The sequence below is a fragment of the Heterodontus francisci genome, chromosome 23 (genome assembly GCF_036365525.1).
Source record: "Heterodontus francisci isolate sHetFra1 chromosome 23, sHetFra1.hap1, whole genome shotgun sequence".
Classification (NCBI taxonomy): Eukaryota; Metazoa; Chordata; class Chondrichthyes; order Heterodontiformes; family Heterodontidae; genus Heterodontus; species Heterodontus francisci.
The window spans coordinates 67,984,090-68,004,344 of record NC_090393.1 but is presented as its reverse complement, the minus strand read 5'-3'; the positions used below and the strand labels follow the sequence as shown (position 1 = coordinate 68,004,344).

At 45.1% G+C, this 20,255-nt stretch overlaps 1 protein-coding gene across 2 annotated transcripts in view; it reads left to right on the top strand.

Moving 5' to 3' along the window:
- si:dkey-91m11.5 (PH_BCR_vertebrate and RhoGAP_Bcr domain-containing protein) overlaps positions 1 to 20,255 on the top strand; it is a 632,155-nt gene that overhangs the window by 490,849 nt on the left and 121,051 nt on the right. Inside the window, exons 16-17 of one of the 2 annotated variants that reach the window (XM_068055460.1) lie at positions 8,770 to 8,901; positions 17,507 to 17,659. In XM_068055460.1, the coding sequence (XP_067911561.1) occupies positions 8,770 to 8,901; positions 17,507 to 17,659 (285 nt within the window). The remainder of the gene's footprint in view (positions 1 to 8,769; positions 8,902 to 17,506; positions 17,660 to 20,255) is intronic. The other variant, XM_068055461.1, reaches the window with a different exon arrangement.

Sequence of the window (20,255 nt, the reverse complement as noted above, 5' to 3'; positions counted from 1 at the left end):
ATATAAAAGCAACAGTGAATTTATAATTACTTCTTTTCCAGGTTTCTTCTTCCCAGAATATATGTAGACATATAATATGTACCTTGACTTTTAAATTTATTTTTCATTTATGTGCATGTTGACAAGAAAGAGATTTTTAGAGCAAGAGCTTGTACAACGTTTTATAAATTATTTTAATTATTTATAAATATTTTCATGTTATATGACTTGAAGTAAGGCATAAATAATCAAAATTGTTAAAAGATGGTCATCAGGAGCTCCTGCAAAGGCTCGGTGACTTTATTCAGAGAGTAACTGTCCGCACTTCCCGCTTGATATACATGTAAATGGACAAAATTGAGCTCTGATGTAATGCATCCCTCAGTCAAATATCCTGACAACTGACTGTTTAGGCTCACACATAAAGAATGGCCACTTGAACAGAGAACAATCAGCACCCTTGCAACTGTATCTTGGGAAGGAGTCAGCACCTTCAGGAGAGGAAGGCAAGAGAGAAAATGGTGGGAATAATAATGCTGGCAACTGACCAATTTGCATCGTATGGTGTGGCAGTGAACCATATAAACCAGAAGATCACCGTCAGAGCAGCAATAGCGATGCTTAAATTGGCATCAGGCAGGAAATTAACAAGAGGAAAATACAGGGCAGAAAATCAGCCAGAAATAAAGGAGGAATAAAGCTCCAAATGCTGGTCAATACATAATGGGCCAGTCAGCATCTAAAAGAGAAAAGACAGATTAATACTTTGGGTGAAAAGTAAAGAGTTTTGACTTAAAACACAAGCCTGTCTTTTCTCTTTTTAGATACTGATGGGTCTGAGTTGTATTTCTCACATTTTTTGCTATTGTGGTTGGTATAAATCTATACAAGTCCTTTTAATGTTTTTAAAAATTCTTTTCATGGGATGTGGGCATCGCTGGCTATGCCAGCTTTTGTTGTCCATCCCTAATTGCCCTTGAGAAGATGGTGGTGAACCGCCTTCTTGAACCACTACAGCCCATGTGGTACAGGTATATCCACAGTACTGTTAGGAGGGCAATTCCAGGATTTTGAACCAGCAGCAGCAGCAATACAGTTCCATGTCAGGATGGTATCTGACTTGGAGGGAAACTTGCAGGTGGTTATGTTCTCATGTGTCTGCCGCCCTTGCCCTTCTAGGTGGTAGAGGTCGCAGGTTTGGAAGGTGCTGTCAAGGCTTGACAATTTGCTGCAGTGCATCTTGTATCTGATGCACACTGCTGTGCAGCAGTGTGGAGGGAGTGAATGTTTAATGTGGTGGATGGGGTGCCAGTCAAGCAGGCTGCTATGTCCTTAATGGTGTTGAGCTTCTTGAGTGTTGTTGGAGCTGCATTCATCCAAGTAAGTGGAGAGTATTCCATCACATTCCTGACTTGTGCCTTGTAGATGGTAAACAGGCTTTGAGGAGTCAGGAGGTGAGTTACTCACTGCAGAATTCCCAGCCTCGGACCTGCTCTTTTAGCTGCAGTATTTATATGGGTACTCCAGTTTCTGGTCACTGGTAACCCCCAGGATGTTGATGGTGGGGAATTCAGTGATGGTAAGGCTGTTGAATGTCATGGGGCAATGGTTAGATTCTGTCTTGCTGGAGATGGTCATTGCTTAGCACTTGTGTGGCACGATTGTAATTTTCCACTTATCAGCCGAAGCCTGGATGTTGTCCAGGTCTTGCTGCATGTGGACACGGACTGCTCTGAGGAATCCCGAATGATTCTGAACACTGTGCAAGCATCAGCGAACATCCCCACTTCTGACCTTATGATGGAGGGAAGGTCATTGATGAAACAGCTGAAGATGGTTGGGCCTAGGACACTACCCTGAGGAACTCCTGCAGCAATGTCCTGGGCCTGAACTGTTTGGCCTCCAACAACCACAACCATCTTCCTTTGTGCTAGGTATGACTCCAACCAGTGTAGAGTGTTCCCTCTGATCCCCACTGATTTCAATTTTGCAAGGGCTCCCAATGCCACACTCGGTGAAATGCTGCCTTGCTGTCCAGGGCAGTCACACTCGCCTCAATTCTTGAATTCAGCTCTTTTGTCCATGTTTGGATCAAGGCTGTAATGAAGTCAGGAGCTATTTGGCCCCGGAGGAACCCAAACTGAGCATCGGTGAGCAGGTTACTGCTTAGTAAGCTAGTAGGTACCACTTGATAGCACTGTTAACACTTTCCGTTACTTTGCTGATGATCGAGAATAGACTGATGGGGCGGTAATTGGCTGGATTGGATTTCTCCTGCTTTTTGTGTAAAGGCCATACCTGGGCAATTTTCCACATTGTCGGGTAAATGCCAGTGTTGTAGCTATACTGGAACAGTTTGGCTGGGGGCACAGCTAGTTCTGGAGCACAAGTCTTCAGTACTACTGCCAGGATGTTGTCAGGGCCCATAGCCTTTTCTGTATCCAGTGTGCTCAGCTGTTTCTTAATAACACATGGAATGAGTCAAATTGTCTGAGGATTGGCATCTATGATGCTAGGGACCCCAGGAGGAAGCCGAGATGGATCATCCACTCAGCACTTCTGGCTGAGGTTGGTTGCAAATGTCTTTTACACTGATGTGCTGGGCTCCCCCATTATTAAGGATTGGGATATTTGTGGAGTCTCCTCCTCCGGTTTGTTGTGAATTGTCCACCACCATCCACAACTGCATGTGGCCGCTCTGCAGAGCTTTGATCTGATCCATTGTTTGTGGGATAGCTTAGCTCTGTCTGCGCATGCGTCTTCTGCTGTTTAGCATGCATGTAGTCCTGTATTGTAACTTCACCAGGTTTGCACCTCATTTTTAAGTATGCCTTGTGCTGCTCCTGGCATGCTGTCCTGCACTCCTCATTGAACCAGATTTGATCCCCTGGCTTGATGTTAGAACCATAGAAACCAGAGAAAAATTACGGCACAGAAGGAGTCCATTCAGCCTGTCCTGTCCATGTCGGCCGAAATAAACTAGCCGCCCAATCTAATCCCACCTTCCAGCAGCTGATATATAACCTTGCTGGTTACAGCATCTCAGGTGCATGTCCAGGTACCTTTTAAAAAGAATTGAGGGTTTCTGCCTCCACCACCTTTCCTGGCAGTGAATTCCAGACACCCATCACCCTCTGGGTGAAAAAGTTTTTCCTCATGTCCCCTCTAATCCTTCTACCAACCACCTTAAATCTGTGCCCCCTGGTAATTGACCGCTCCACTAGGGGAAACCGGTCCTCCCTGTCTATTTTATCTAGGCCCCTCATAATTTTGTACACCTCTATTAAGTCACCCCTCAGCCTCCTCTATTCAAAGGAAAACAACCCTAGCCTATCCAATCTTTCCTCCATAGCTGCAACTTTCGAGCCCTGGCAACATTCTTGTAAGTTTCCTCTGTATTCTCTCCAGAGCAATTATGCCCTTTCTGTAATGTGGTGACCAGAACTGCACGCAATACTCCAACTGTGGCCTAACCAGTGTTTTATACAGCTCCATTTGTCACTTTTCCGCCCACTCAACCAAACCATTGATATCTTTCTGGAGTCTACAGCTATCCTCTTCACTATCAACTGCACGCCCAATTTTTGTGTCATTAGCAAATTTCCCAATCATGCCTCCCACATTTAAGTCCAAATCATTAATATATACCATAAACAGCAAGGGACCAAGCACTGAGCCCTGTGGAACGCCACTGGAAACCGCTTTCCATTCACAAAACCATCCGTCGACTACTACCCTTTGTTTCCTGGCCCTGAGCCCATTCTGGATCCAAACTGCCACATTTTTTATTTATTTATTTTTTTTATTTAGAGATACAGCACTGAAACAGGCCCTTCGGCCCACCGAGTCTGTGCTGACCATCAACCACCCATTTATACTAATCCTACACTAATCCCATATTCCGACCCCACCTGTCCCTATATCCTCCTACCACCTACCTATACTAGGGGCAATTTATAATGGCCAATTTACCTATCAACATGCAAGTCTTTTGGTGGTGGGAGGAAACCGGAGCACCCGGCAAAAACCCACGCAGACACAGGGAGAACTTGCAAACTCCACACAGGCAGTACCCAGAATTGAACCCGAGTCGCTGGAGCTGTGAGACTGCGGTGCTAACCACTGCACCACTGTACCGCCCCTGGAGACTCTGACATCCTTGAAAGTGGATAAATCACCAGGACCCAATGGATTGCATCTCAGGTTGTTCCCCTGTATCCCATGGGCTTTCATATAACTGACCAGTCTGCCATGTGGGACCTTTTCAAATACCTTACTAAATTCCATTTAGACTGCATCCACTGCACTACCCTCATCAATCCTCCTTGTTACTTCCTCAAAAAACTCAATTAAGTTAGTAAGTCATGACCTTCCCTTAACAAATCCATGCTGACTATCCCTGATTAATCCATGCCTTTCTAAGTGGCAGTTTATCCTGTCCCTCAGAATAGCTTCTAACAATTTACCCACCACCGAGGTCAGGCTGACTGGCCTATAATTATTTGGCCTATCGCTGTCACCCTTTTTAAACAATGGTACAACATTCACAGACCTCCAATTCTCTGGCACCTCGCCTGTATCTAGTGAGGATTTGAAGATGATCCTCAGCGCTTCCGCTATTTCCTCCCTGGCTTCCTTTAACAACCTGGCAATTTATCCACTTTCAAGGATGTCAGACCCTCCGGTACTTCCCCTCTCATTATGCTCAGTGCATCCGCTATTTCCTCCCAGGCTTCCTTTAACAACCTGAGATGCAATCCATCGGGTCCTGGCGATTTATCCACTTTCAAGGATGTCAGAGTCTCCAGTACTTCCTATCTCATTATGCTTGTCGTATCTAATATTTCACACTCCTCTTTAACTACAATGTCTACATCAACCCTCTTGTTAATGGTAGTGTGAGGGATATGCCGGGCTGTGAGGTTACAGAATGTGGTTGAATATAATGCTGCTGCTCCTGATGGCCCGCAGCACCTCGTGGATGTCCAGTTTTGAGCTGCTAGATCTGTTCGAAATCTATCCCATTTAGCAAGATGCCACACAATACGATGGACAGTATCCTCAGTGTGGAGTCAGGTCTTCTTCGTCTCCACAAGGACTGTGCGGTGGTCACTCCTACTAACCCCGTCACAGATGGATGCATCTTTTTTTCCGTCTTGTTGGCTCTCACAGCACCTGCTGCTGACCCAATCTAACAGATATTTCCTTCAGGACACAGCCAGCTTGGTCAGTAGTGGTGCTACCGAGCCACTCTTGGTGATGGACATTGAAGTCCCCACCCACAGTTTGTTCTTGCTACCCTCATTGCTTCTTCCAAGTGGTGTTCCACATGGAGGAGTACTGATTCATCAGCTGGGGGAGGGCAGTAGGTGGTAATCAGTAGGAGGTTTCCTTGCCCATGATTGACCTGATGCCATGAGACATTATGGGGTCTGGAGTCAATGTTGGGGACTCCCATGACCAGTCCTTCCTGACTGTATACCACTGTATTGCCACCTCTGGTGGGCCTCCAGTTGGACAGGACATACCCAGCAATGGTGATGGAGGAGTCTGGGACATTGTAAGGTATGATTCGGTTGGTATAACTATGTCAGGCTGTTGCTTGGGTCAATGCCGTGTGGTCTGTCCATTTTTTTTCACTTTTCTGTAGTGGTTTGGTATAGTTGATTGGCTTGCCAGGCCATTTCAGAGGGTAGTTAAAATCAACCATGTTGCTATGGTGTGGAGTCACGTGTAGGCCAGACCAGGTAAGGACAGCAGATTTCCTTCACTAAAGGGCATTAGTAAAACAGATGTGTTTTTACAACAATTCAATAGTTTCGTGGCCGCCATTACTGAGACAAGTTTTTTATATCAGATTTATTAATTCATTTTATTTAAATTCCACCAGCTGCCGTGCTGGGATTTGAACTTGTGCCCTCCATAACATTAGCCGGGGCCTCTGGATTACTAGAGCCAGTACCATTACCAATACACCACCATCCTCTATGTTCCCGTTTTAATTAACTTTAACAATTGCAATTAATGAAGTACATAGGGAACTCATTTGTTTACTTTCGTTCAGTTGCGAGCAACTTATTTTTCCTGGAAACTGCTATGTGCTTCATAGCATCACGTTAGGTTATTCAGATGCTAATATTTAAAGGGAAAGGGAAGTTGTTGGGATACAGACAACACCAACATTTATTGCCCAACCTTTGTCGCCCTGAGGGTTACGGCCAGCTCTCAGGCTCCCCTCTTCCCCTCCCTCTTACTTGCCCGCAACAGGGTTTATTCCTTTTAAACAGTGATTGTGCTCATCACCTCAATGAGTGTTTCACTCTTTTCCTTTAATGTGATCGTGAAAGAACCAATCGGACAGCTTTTCTTGAATTTAAACAAGAAAGAGATAAGTTTATTATACTTTAACCTCGATTTAAAAATACAAAAAATATGCTAAACATTGACGCATATATTCACACGAGAATCACACACACACAAATAGATTACAGAGCTAAAAATAGATGATCCGATAGTCCTCGACTGAAGCTATATTCTTTAAGTCCTCGCTGGTCAAAGTGCACTTTGGCTGGCTTGCTTTTCTCAGGGTTTTCCTGAAGGCAGAATTGTATTTGGCTCGCTTCCCCTGGTCGCTGGCGGTAGCAGTCTGTAGACTTGGAGGGTCCCCAAGTTACATACAGTTTTCAAACTTGAAGTTTTCTGTGGAGAGGGAAAGAGAGACTGAGAGAAAGGGAGGCCTGAAACCTTCTCTGCTGCTACCTACTCAGTTACTGCATGGCCGGGATTGTACCCTTGGCGGACAGGAGCCATCTACTGCCTGAAAGGTCGGTGGCGAACCCGCTTCCGCCTGGCCTGGGGATCTCACCCGCGTTTTGCGGGTCCCCGGCCTTTAATTGTTCTGAGGCGGGACTTCCACCTGCTTGAGGAAGGAAGTCCTGCCTAATAGAGCTGCCAGCCAATCAGTGCCACCAGGAGTGGTGGCCACTGCTGGGACTGCAGCCCAGCTTCAAGACGAAGATGTCAGGGAGCCCGGAACCAAGGCATGTTTTTGTTGCCTTGCCGGGGGTGATCTGGCGGGCCCCAGTGAGGCACGGGTTGTCGATTGGGGGGGACAGGTGGGGCGCGTTTTGTGTTGGTGGTTGGGGCAGTGGGGGCGGCCCTCTGTTGGGCACAGGGTGCCCGATCATGAGGGCCCCCCCAGGCCATCAGAGAGCTGCCTGCTTTTAACAGGCGGCTTTTCTTGGGCCTGGGCCACCTGATTGCCAAGGGTAAAATCCCCATTGCGGCGGGTGTAGGCCCTTCAGTGGCCACTTAAGGGCCTTGATTGCCCTGGGGCGGGCAGGGTGTTTTTTGCCGCCACCGCCCTACGTAAACTGGCGGCGGAGGCGGGAGTGGGTCGAGAAGGGTCCCCCCAAGCCTCCAGCTCCATTTTACCCCCAACCCCCCCACTGCCTTCCCGCTCTTTGGAGGGGCGTAAAATTCCTGCCCTTGTCTCTTTGTCTGTGTAACAACTTCTGCGAGATGGACAGGCGGTCACATGGTTACTTCAGGTTTTTCTGGAACCTTCTAATGAAATTCAAGGTTCCACATGCCCCAGGATGTCAATTTACACTTGGAGGGGGTTTGTTCTTTCAAAGTCAGTATTTGAGGATTGTCCTGAATGCTGTGCCAATGAAGCCATTTTAGATAATTCAATCACTTAGAGCAAGCCATTGTCCTGGCTGGGCTTTTTGTTGGACTTTTTGTCTCCAAGTTCAATCTCCTGGTATTTTGGATGTAAATTGCAGTGGTCATTTTGTCTGCTAGTTTTTTTTTAAAGTTACTGTAGGATTTTTCCCTTTAAAGTCTAATGTAAGTTTCCAACCGAAGAAATTAATATTTCTCATTTGGCATATAGGGTTTTCTTGACAAAGTGTTTAGAGACAACTGCATAGTGTGGTATAGACTCACTTGCAGACCAGATGAGGTAAAGGAATAGGCTATCTTCCCTTGGGCTCTTACAATAATCTGACAGCTTTCATGGACATTTAGTTCAAACTTCCCTTTCATTCTATGTTCTCTCTAACTTTCTATCCTGCTGTCCCCTCCCTTCCCCTTACAAGTGTTGAGTTGTTGCGAGGGTAGAGTTTGACAATGCCAGTTACCCTTCCCTCCCTTGTCCAAGTAGCGATTAGTCATGTGTGAATCCTAATATAGAATGTCAGTGGGCTATTTGATCACAGGATATGAGCATAATCCTATCCTCACCCACCATTTACACACAGGTGAGCATTGCATAGTGATCAGGAGTACAAACATTGATCCAAGAGCAAATGGTAGCTCCCCGGCCACTGCTCCAGTTGTGCACAAACAAGAAATCAACCCTGGGATATTCCTGTTCTGCATGACTCAGCTGTTCACTGGATAAACCCGTTGAGTCATTATGGAGGCCTTTCCATTTTATGTAGAAGAATAATAGCTTCACCATTGAATGCTAAGGATGCAGATTTAAAAGCCTGCAGGCTGCTTTCCTAGGTCACATTGTTGTCAGATGGATATGAAATTGGTACCCCAATTTTTTTACTATGGGTCCTCTCTGTCAATGATGTCACCATGTCACCAGTGGTCTAGCAAGGAGGAGACCCAGCTCAGAGGACATTAAATTTGATAATTGCACAGAAACATCAAATAAAAATTGTGGTGAGCAGATTATGTTTCTATGTAGAATAGGAAAGTAGTAGTAAGTATTTACTCTTCCCCACTCCCCCAAAATTTATTTCTGCTTTAAGAGTTGTAATTTTCTTTTTGCAGGAATTTGAAATCGAACTGGAAGGCTCTCAGACTCTAAGAATTCTATGTTACGAAAAATGCTACAACAAAACCAAACTCACCAAAGAAGATGCTGAAATTACTGATAAAATCATGGGGAAAGGACAGATTCAGGTAGGTCCTTCACTCAGTCTTAAAGGCTACCACAAAGGCGTGATTCTTTGAAAGGGTCAGTAGGTTACCTGGAAATTCAGATTCTCTCAACCTTCACACAATTATTACTTTTAACCTGCATTTTCTTTAACTCATAATTTGAAACTGCCGATGACAGAGAGCTTGAATGTCTATGGTTACCAGGTGTTATTTTACAGTTTCTGATCTTTTGTCAGTACAAATTATCTCCCACTATATTTGTCATCGAGTTTTTAAAGAAAAAATGCAACTAAGCTGAAATTTCTGCTAGACTTTAAGTTTTTCAGAACTTCAAGGACTTCAACTTACTTAAGCTGTCAGTTACAATTTTAAATGGTAAAGAGTTATTGCGTACTTAAATTTTCAGTTTTTGGTATGAAAATGTAATGGCTGTTTTCTGTATTTGTTGTGGAATGTGAGTCTCTTGGGGTTAGCAGAATTGAATTGTGTGACCAGGAAGCAGTTCATTGATAAGGGGATCTGAGGAGTCATTTTTGATACTTGAATTATCTAGGACCTTACACATGAACCATGTTTTACTGCACTGTGGGAGAAGGAAAGCCCATTTTATACTGACATACAGAAATAAGTATTTTCTAAATGTCAGTTATCCATCTATCATGGTGACAGCATTTCATGATGTCACCAATAGGGGCTTCATTGAAAACACTGGGGCTGCAAACTCAAGTTGCCTTAGAAGAGATCTGGAGCTGCCCAACGCCAGGAAAGAATGCCTCTGACTGTTGGCAATATCAGCATTGCAACGTTCAGACTGAGCATTGAAAATTAGATGATTGAGCAGCACTTTGTGCTTGGATCAAGGATTTGTTTCCAGCTGTATTAAGAATTTCATGAAACAGTGGTAGATGCAGAATGGTTTGGTGAATTGGAATTCTGAACTTAGAACAGATATGAGCTGATTTTCATCTTTATCGCCTGGGTGTTGGACATCACTTGGGCAGAGTGGCAACGATCACTTACTTGTTCCTTGCAGAATTTATTTCAGTGGATGACTATTCAGCAGGTACTGTAAGGGGTGATCAGACCCACCCCCATCCCCTACTAGATTTCTCTTTCTGTGTGATGCCAAAACAATGTTTAACCTCCAGGTCGTAAAGACAAAATACTACCCAATGTCTATCCAGAGCTGCTTATAAAAGTAAATAAAGAAACATTTGGTGCATCTGTAATCACTCCATGTGGAAAGTCTCCTGCGTCTCTGTGAAGTGCCTTGAAATGTTTCTCTGGCATTACAGGCACTATATGAGTGCAAGTTATTGTTGTTTGTGAAAGAATGCAATGGTAAGCTATGTTAATGACTGATTTTTATTAAAAGCTACATTCTGTAGCTTAAGATTGCACCCATTGAGCCTTACAGTTGCTTCTAGTATTTTAGAGAAATTAGATCCAACTTGGAATTGAGTCACCCTCAGTTTGAGATTTCTTGGTACTAGTTTTACATAGCAGTAAATCGTTATATTGGAGGAATTAGATTGTTCAAATTTTAATAATTAAATATTACATTTCTTTTATAAAACAGTTTAAAAAAATTTTCAGAGTAAGAGAGGAGTAATTGCCAGGGTTACCACCCCAGAATCACGATCCTGGTGGAAGCTGCATGTATGTGACTGTCAGATGAGGAACACAATTGGGGTTTACTGTGATTCCTTCTCTGATTGAACAGGCTACAAACACATGCTATCTAGTTTCACACGAGTAATGACCATTTGGGAAAGGTACAGGAGAGTTGTCCGTGCTCAAGGATCCCTATCCTCAGTCTGAGTCAGTGCCATTCACTGACTGTAACAATGTTTCCAGTTTGTCAGAAAGCTTTCTGTAAGCTTCATGTGGCCTTTTTCTTGTATTTCCTCGCAGAAGCAAACTACTGCAGATTCTGGAAATCGGCAATAAAAACAGAAAATGCAGGAAATACTCAGCAAGTCTGGCAGCATCTGTGGAGAGAGAAATAAAGTTCACATTTCAGGTCGATGAAAACCATTTATCAGAAAGTTCTGTTGAAAGGTCATTGACCTGAAACATTGATCGTGATTTTCATTCCGGGGTCAGAAACCTGGCACCTGGAACATTTCTGGGTCCCAACCCCGCGCCGTCTCAGCATCAGTAACACAATGCAATTTTCATATGTAAAGGGCCTAATGTGAATGCGCGCCCAATTATAGGCACCAGAAACATCCTGGAAGTGGGACCAGGTTACTGAGAGCTATTTTAAAAGGCAAGCGGCAGCCATACTGGGGTTGCCGTTGCCTTCAGGGATGGAACAGCAGGGAGATCAGAGAGCCAGTGTTGGCGTGGGCATGCGTCCCCGGGCAGCACCATGTTTTTCTGATGCCTCCCAGGAAATATCAACGGAAGCAATTGCAGAGAGTAGAGAGGTGTTCTTCCAGGCTTCAGGAAGGAGATATCTGCCCAGAGAGACAAAGAGGGCTTGGATGGAGGTGGCCACGGAGGTCAGCAGCCAGGGACTCACCAGAAGGACATGGGTGCAGTGTAGGAAAAGGTTCAATGACCTCTTGTGATCTGGTAAGATGAGTGGCCAGCAGCACCCAGTTGATTGGTCACTAATTCTCCAAGCACCAGAATGCAAGTGAGCTGACCTCACAGAAATTCCATTGCTCTCCTGAGCATTGTCAGATCAAGTGTGCAGTCACAACACTGAGCCGGTAGCCACCCTCAGATCTGGGGCAACAGTCAGATGGGGACATCACTAGGGAGCAATCAGCTCACATGTATATCATGCTAGAAGAGATGAGGGAGGGCAGCCTACTTAGGAATCATTCTCCTCTGATCCTGCAGGCAAGGAGAGCCCATAATGTCATGAGATGGCCAGAACGGGTGGTGGAGTGGCCCAACTGCACACTTCGACCCCAATAGAGGAGATGGCGCTGGAGTTTGACAGGATGCCCTTAAGGCATTCTGTGGGGGATGGCGAGTTAGGAGGTCATGAGCAACAGGGGTCTTGGATAGCTCTTTCTTGAGGTGAAGGGCATGGAGGAGACTCCTGCCCAATGCATGCTTTGGATCTGAGGGGATAGTTGTGCACTTGTTAGAGTCATAGAGTTATATAGCACAGAAACAGGCCCTTCAGCCCACCGTGTCTGCACCGGCCATCAAGCCTAGCTATTATAATCCCATTTTCCAGCACTTGGCCCGCAGCCTTGTATGCTATGGCGTTTCAGGAACTCATCTAAATACTACTTAAATGTTGTGAGGGTTCCTGCCTGTACCACCTCTTCAGGCAGTGTGTTCCAGGTTCCAACCACCCTCTGCTGAGTAGGATGAGCCCTCATTTCCATTTTCTTGTGTGTTTCCCACAGGGCTAGTTGCAGCAGGAGAGCTAAGTGCACCTGCCCAATTGGTGCCGCTATGTCATACCTCGGCACCTTCCACCAGCACAGACAAGCTCACCTTGATTGGGCCCCAAAGTAGCATAGAAAGGGGAGCACTGGGTGAACCTCACGTCACGCTTGAGCAGGAGGAGGTGAACAAGAGTCAGCTGTGAGCAGTCGCCCTCTGAAGATGGAGGACAGACATAGTGATGCTTCACCGCTCAAAGATGCTGTGTTTTGGGTGTCTCAAACAAGGATGGTCTTCCTTGAGAGCCAGAGGCAGATAGGTTCCTGTTTGGCAGGGTTTCCAGAGGCCTTGAGTAGCCATGGGCAGGCAAAGTAGGAGTCCATGTGCTCTATCATGACCCAAGGATTCAATCACATGAGCTCCTCCATTGAGAGATTGAGCTACGTCTTGAAGAGCCATATGCAGCACCATTCACGTGGGTGCAGGAGCAAAGCCCTGATGCACACAGGAAGTAGGAGACTCTCTGTAACATCAACCACTCAGGCGTGCTGATAACGCTGTGATGCTTGGCGTGGATGCCAGCTGCAATCCAATCGGTGACTTCATCCAGCAACCAAGGGTGCCAGGAACAGGCTGAGATAGTCAGGACAGCAGATGAAGAGGCCACCACTCGGGGCAATGCTGATACACTTCAGCCACTCGTCCCCTCCAACTCAGGAACCATCTTTGTGCCAAGGCCCTGTGAGAAGAGGCAGCCCCTGCAATGACGCAGCCGCACAGCCTGTTGATCTCCCATGGGCACCTCCAAGATGAGGATGGAAATCACGGGCATCTCAGCCAGAGGCAGAGACTAGGGATCCGGCTGGTTCCACCTCACCTTCTGCCACAGGGGGAGCACCCTGGAGAAGTTTTAGGGAAAGAAAGGTGCCACACTGACTTCACTTAATGGGTCACCTGGGTGCTGTTCCGCACATTTGTCTGTTCTTTTGTTATCACAATATAACATGTTTATGTTCTAATCACTTTAATATGTGTGATAGTGGTGGTTCATCTCAGTGGGGGCATATGGCATTGTGGGGTGGGTGAGCAGGACCTGGGGCCCTGAGAATGTTATGTGCCCATGCCTTGTGATGTTGGAGGAGAATTTTAACCAAAATAAAGAGGCGGATTTGGGTTAGGTGGGACGGTAAACCTACATCCGCCTCCAACCTGCCCACTTACAACTTCAGCTGAGGTGGGAAGGTGGACGGCTGTTCAACGAGGTCTAAGGAGGCAGGTTGACACTTTTAATGTGATAATGAGGCTATAAAGTTCAATATTATTAAGCTTTTCAATTTCAACTGCAGTCAGCCGGGTTTCCTGAGCCTTGGGAATCCCTGCAGCTATATCCAGTCGAGGGCTTGCTTCTACACCTAACTTCTGGATCCATTGTGTCTGCCTGAACCATCCCCATGATGGGGCATGCCCTGAACTTCCTCCCTGGGGCCTCTGATCCCCCGCCCCCCAACCACACTCCAAGGTTTGCAACCTACCTGCCAGGTCTCCAACCTCCACCTGCAGACCTACAAACCCTCCCCCCCCACCCCCGGGATCGACTCATTCCCACCCCTGACACAGACCTACCTTGTCCTTCAGTTTCCACCAACTGGTTCCCTGTCCAACTGGTAGCCAAGTCTGTCAATCAGGCTGGCTTCCAGGACTTGAACTAAGCAGTGACGTTACACACACGCTGTGGAGTTAAGACCCAATAGCGTACGGGCTGCTCCTGGTGGTTCAGGTAAGTAAAAGTACAGACCTATGTTGCTGTTGCAAGCTTATTTATGATAAGGAGGTAGCCAATGTGGTTATTATTGCCATGACAGCAATTTATCTTGGATATGCAATCTTCAGCTCCAAAAGTGCCCCCATCAGCCTGCCTCAAATAAGCTGTAACATGTTAAATACTTAGTTCCCTACAGGCCAATGTAATAAAGTCAGCCAGCTACAACGGTTGCATCAAACAATATAACAAGCACCTCAAGTGAATTGGAATTGAGAATATACAGCTCATATAATTCCCACATTTGTACCTGCTGCAGTTTGCCATCCCAAGGGTCTCTTATTCGTAAAGATAAACTCTAGACATTACTAGTGGTTTACAACTTTCAGACAGATATTCCATGCACTCAAGACTCATAAGGTCAGCAATATTATGCAGAGCCTCAACTAATCATCTGCCTGGATTCCAATTGGGCTGTTATTTCTAAATTAGCTCTTGGTGAGATGTAGTAGCAAAAGTACTGAACCAAAATAGGCAGTACAGCCTCAAAGCTTTTGTTTTTTAGATAAGCTGGAACTCAGGATTATTTGGTGGCTAATGATCCAAAAGCCCAATGACAAATTTCTACTGGTCAACAGCAAAGGAGTTGTGGTTCAACATACAAACATACGAATTGGGAGCAGGAGCAGGCCACTAGGCCCCTCGAGCCTGCTCCGCCATTCAATAAGATCATGGCTAATCTGATTGTAACCTCAACTCCACATTCCCACCTACCCCCAATAACCTTTCACCCCTTGCTTATCAAGAATCTATCTATCTCTGCCTTAAAAAAATATTCAGAGACTCTGCTTCCACTGCCTTTTGAGGAAGAGAGTTCCAAAGACTCACGACCCTCTGAGAGAAAAAAATTCTCCTCATCTCTGTCTTATATGGACCACCCCTTATTTTTAAACAGTGACCCTTACAATTGTATAAATGAATGAAACCTGGTTTCTCAAACCAAGTTCATCTCCCTGCAGATGGGAAGGGTTAAGAGGAAGAGAAAATTCAAAGGGAGACCCACGCATAGGCTGTTCTTAACATCTTCAGACCATTATAGTTACTAAGTTTGGGGGAAAAGTTGGTGTAGTGGTAATGTCTCTGAGCTAGTAATCTAGAGGTTCAGGCTAATGCCCTGGGGACTTGGGTTCAAATTCCACCATGGCAGCTTGTGGAATTTAAATTCAATTAATAAAAATCTGGAATTGAAAGATATTCTCAGTAATGGCACCATGAAATTATCATCGATTGTAATAAAAACTCATCTGGGAATGGACTCTGGTCTAGCAGATGGCATTTAATGTGCATAGGTGTAGTGTCATGCATGTGGGTAGGTCTAATGCAATGCATGTGTATATACCATGCTGGGTTTTGAACTACAGTTTGTTGAGTGGGAAAGCAACCTAGTAGTTATAGTGTATGAGTTTCTATAAAGGACACTACCAGTTCTGAGAGGCGACATTGAAAGTGATTGGAGTATTGGGATGTACATGCAGGAGGATCCAATATAAAAGAAAAGCACTATAATATCTTTTAGATTGGAAAATTGTGCCTGTCACTCCGTAATTTAAGAAAGATGACAGAGGGAAACGAGGGAATTATAAACCAGTTTGCCTAACATCTGTTGTCGGGAAATGTTAGAGTCTATAATTAAGGATAGGGTGACTGAACACCTTAAAAATTTTCAGTTGATGAGAGAGAGCCAGCATAGATTTGTAAAAGTGCTGATGAAGCTGATTGAAATTTTTGAAGAAGTGGACTGGGGAATGTCTTCGGATGTTATTTATATGGACTTCCAGAAGGCATTTGCTAAAGTTCCTTATAAGAAATAGTTAACTAAGGTTGAAACTTGTGGAATTTAGGGCAAATTATTGGCCTGGTTAGGAAATTGGCTGGGCGGCAGGAAACAAAGTAGGGATAATGAGCAGGTCCTGTAATTGGCAGCATGTAACTAGTGATGTCCCACAAGGATCTGTGTTGGGCCCTCAACTATTCACCGTATTTATTAATGACTTAGGTGATGGAATAGAAAGCCATATATCCAAATTTGCCAATGATACAAAGTTAAGTAGCATTGTAAGCAGTGTAGATGAAAGCTTAAATTTATGAAGATATGAGAATGAAAATCCAATGGCATGGAATTTCCCAGAGTCTTCAACATTCCTTCCTCAAAGAACGCCACTAAAAATATATTAACTGTTCGTTCATCACATTATTTGTGGGATCTTCGTATGTTCAGAAATGCTGCCGAGTTTGCAGATATATTGACAATAACTTTGTTTCAGAGTAATTTGTTAAGCACTTTGAGACTCTACTGAGGAGCTTGATAAAATGCTGCATAGATGCATCTTTATTTTTCTCTCTGTTTTCTCCCTTTTCTCTTGCTCTCCCTTTTCTCTCTCCCGCTCATGCTCCTCCTTTCTCGCTAGCCCTGTAAAAGCTTCATTGAAGAGATACACCTATAATAAGGAGCATAGATAATTTCTACTACCATTCAGAATTATCCGATAAGAAACTTATTAAATAAGATGCAAAAACATTTTTCTTTGCTTTCAAATCAGTAACTTTCAAGCATGAAAAGAACTCACCATGCAGTATTTACATTCATTCTGTACAAATTGTTGAAAAGAATATGAGGAAGCAGAGTGCTGATTAACATGGTTCAAATGGGGGAAATTACTGCAGACTTCTTTCATACACCTGTAAAGTGGTTTTGAAGGTCTCAATGTAGATTCATAGCCCCCTTATTGGCCAAAGACTGGTTTGTGGTTCGGGAAGATTGAACTTACAAGATAACTGGAAGTTCCTCCAGTGGCTTAGTTGATGAATTAAGTGTTGAGACTAAGTCACACTGATCAAAAGATCCCAGCTTTCATTCTGAGTTATGCCATGTTGGTTCACCTTGGTTGGAGTGTCAGTTAGGTCTTATAATTGGCCATGGCAAGTAGGATAATCTAAAATAAGCCAGTAATTCTCTCCCTCATTCCACCCCCAGCACCCCACTGCACCCCCCACCACCGATTATTAACTATTGAATGCTGCTGTAGATCACATGTATATTGAGGTCAGGAATAGATGGCTGCGCTGCTCCCTGTATTTGAATAGGCATCTGATGCTCCCTGATAAGGCCTCTGGGCAAGGTAGAGAAATGCTGATAGGCAAATAATTGTGGTAAAAACTATTGAAGGTTTTTTAAAACATTTTGTGACAAATCAAAATAGATTTTTTAAACCATCCCGAGGTTAAAAAAATGTGTAAAGAATTTTCTGAATTCATTTCTTATGAAGTTAGCAGCAAACATTTGAACAAAAATATTAAATATAAAAATGGATAACTGTACACTAATTTAAGAGAGTAGAAAGTATGCTGTGTTTTAAATGCAGAAAAGATTCTAACACTCTTAGCAACTGCTGCAGTGCGCTTTGAATAGATTTTTAAAATTATTTTCCAATTTTCTCCCTTCCTCTCCTGAAGGTGCTGAGTCTTGCCGGGATACGGTTCAATGGACTTCAGCAGTCCTCTGACAATAGACAGTGCTGGCAGGCTAGTCTACCATGGGAGGCATCACAGCCAAGCCCGATCCTGTCCTCACCCCAAATGTTGTCTGGAATTTTGAGATTACTCTCTGTAAGTAATGGCCATGGCTAAATTTAATATCGTGATTCTTCATATCCCTCAAAGTCCAAGCATACTAAAATGAAAAATAGTGCCACTTCCTCTGTCAGAAACTTCTCAAAATGCATTGTATAGAAATGAATTACATTGAAATGCATTGACTGTTGATATGTAGGCAAACATTGCAGCAACATACACACAGCACGATCCACAATTTGGAAATGAAATGAATTTTTGTTAGCTCGGTGTATATCATATGTTATTCAGTTATTGTTCGGAAGGATGCGCTTAAGAGGAGGTGCATGACACGTTGCTAGGGTGATTCATCTTCCTCCTTTTTGGATGGACGGTACATCAACTCAGTGCCTCCCTTTGACTAAGAGACCGAGGGCAGGACTTTATGGACTCCTCAGCGCCACCGAGACAAGGTCAGAAGCAAGTTGGGGGGGGAGGGGGCAGTGGAGGGTCTGTCGCCAGCAATTTTGTCAGGGGCAGGATAGGCCGACGTAGGCCTTCCTGCCCAGAGACCAATTGAGGCCCTTAAGTAGCCTACTAATGACTACTTAAGGGTCTCTTTCTACCACTGCTGGGATTTAACCAGTGGTGGGGGCTGGCTCTGCCTCACGGGGAGGTCACCAAGTAATACGAGGTGTCTTCCATGTAGGTTTGGTGGGGGCGCGGGGGGGGGAAGGTGCATCCCTCCTCCGTGGGCAATCTGTCGCCATAGAGGGCCCCCACTGGGAAAAACTCCACCTTCCTGAACACCCTCGCCCTGCCCTCCAACCTCCCAACCCCCTTGCCAGGCCTTCCAGACTGGCCCCAGTGACCCCGTCTCACCAACCTGAGGTCCAGGCTCCAGTGTTGGGCTAGAGTCCAAGGCCTCTGCAGTACCGGCAGTGGCCACCGCTCCCATTGGTACTGCCGATACTGCTGAACTGCAGCCCTGTGATTGGCCGGCAGCTCTTGAAGGCAGGATCCCCAGCTTTAAAGGGACGGAGATCCTGATGCTTAGTACTTAAGTGCCGGAACAACATACAATCGCGCCATGGCGGGGGCTTGGTAAGGCTTTTTCAGCCTGGCACCAGGAGCCCCGTCAGCACCACAAATTCAGCCCCAAGTTTGAGAATTCACCAGCCCTGCAAATGAATGGTGCAATTCTGCACCCAAACATTGCAAGGTACTTGGCATTGGAAATTGTCTCACTGCATCACCAAATTTCATTAGTAGATGGCTTTTGACCAGTATTTTGCTGCAAAAATTGAATCCTCACACTTAAGGACTTGCATTTCTATGGCAGGTTTCAAAACAGACATCCCAGAGTAATTTACAGCCAATGAAGTACTTTTAAAGTGTAGTCACAGTTGTCATATCGGAAATGCGGTGTCTGATTTGGGCACAGTAAGCTCCCACAAACAGCAATATGATAACCAGATAATCTGTTCTGGTGATGTTGAGGGATAAATATTGGCCAGGACACTGGAGAATGCCACTGCTTTTCTTCAAAATTGGTCTTTTACATCCATCTGAGGGGGCAGACTTTGTTTAACATCTCATCGGGAAAATGACACTGCTAACAGTGCAGCACTCTCTCTGTATTGCGCTAAAGTGCCAGGCTAGACTTTGTGTGCTCAAGCCTCTGAAATGGGACTTGAACCCACGACCTTCTGACTCACAGATGAGAATGCTACCCACTGAGCTACCAGCTAAGTTCTGACATTCACAAATGTCACTGACAGGGTAATGTTACTTGTTTACACTGTATCTTATTAGTCACTTCTGAACTGAAATAAGAGTAAAGTGAGAAAAACTAATTATATTCACTTAATTACAATTCTGAATGATTTGGGGCAGACTTTTCACTTGCGTCTGGGGGTGAGTACAGGGGCGGGTGGGTGCAAACGTTCGCGCCATTGGCTGGCATGAGTTTGCCAGCACCATCCCACCCCCCAGGCCATTTTCCCGGAAATGGGATTGGGGTCGAAAGGGCAATGCACCTGCAATTGTCAGAGGCCGACTGGAATTTTCCAGTCTGCCTGCAGGCCCCTCGCGGCATGGTGAACATGCCAGCTGCCTGGATGGGGTGATCTCCTGGCAGCAACTGAGGGGCCAGAGCTCCAGGCAGGCTGTGAGGCCACCTCTCCACGATGATGATGGCCAGCAGCTGTGGCCATTTTTTAATTTAAGAGTTGCTGAGTTGCACCTCAAGGCACCCTCTCTCAACCTAAAGCAGCTGCTTCTGAGCTGGAAAGCTTCCTATTGGTTGTCCAGTTTCAACAGCCCGCCTGCGGTCGATAATTGGATGGCGAGGGTACCTTCTGGCCACTAATTGACCAATTCAGGTGACTTCCCCACACATTGTGGAGTCGGGGCCACATTTGACCCCCGCCCTTTGTGTAGTTATCTTTGCATCACTGAAAATTCCTTGTGATGTGATTAATGTGGGACAAGTTCCAACCAAGGCTCGTGTCATATGTTAATTCTTCATATCCAACATCAGTGAAGTTCAAGTTTATTCAAAACTGAATTTCCGTGATATGTTCTTCAGAGATTTTCCCTTTTCTATATCATTAGTCAAATACAGAGGATGAAGGAAATCAGAGATCATGTT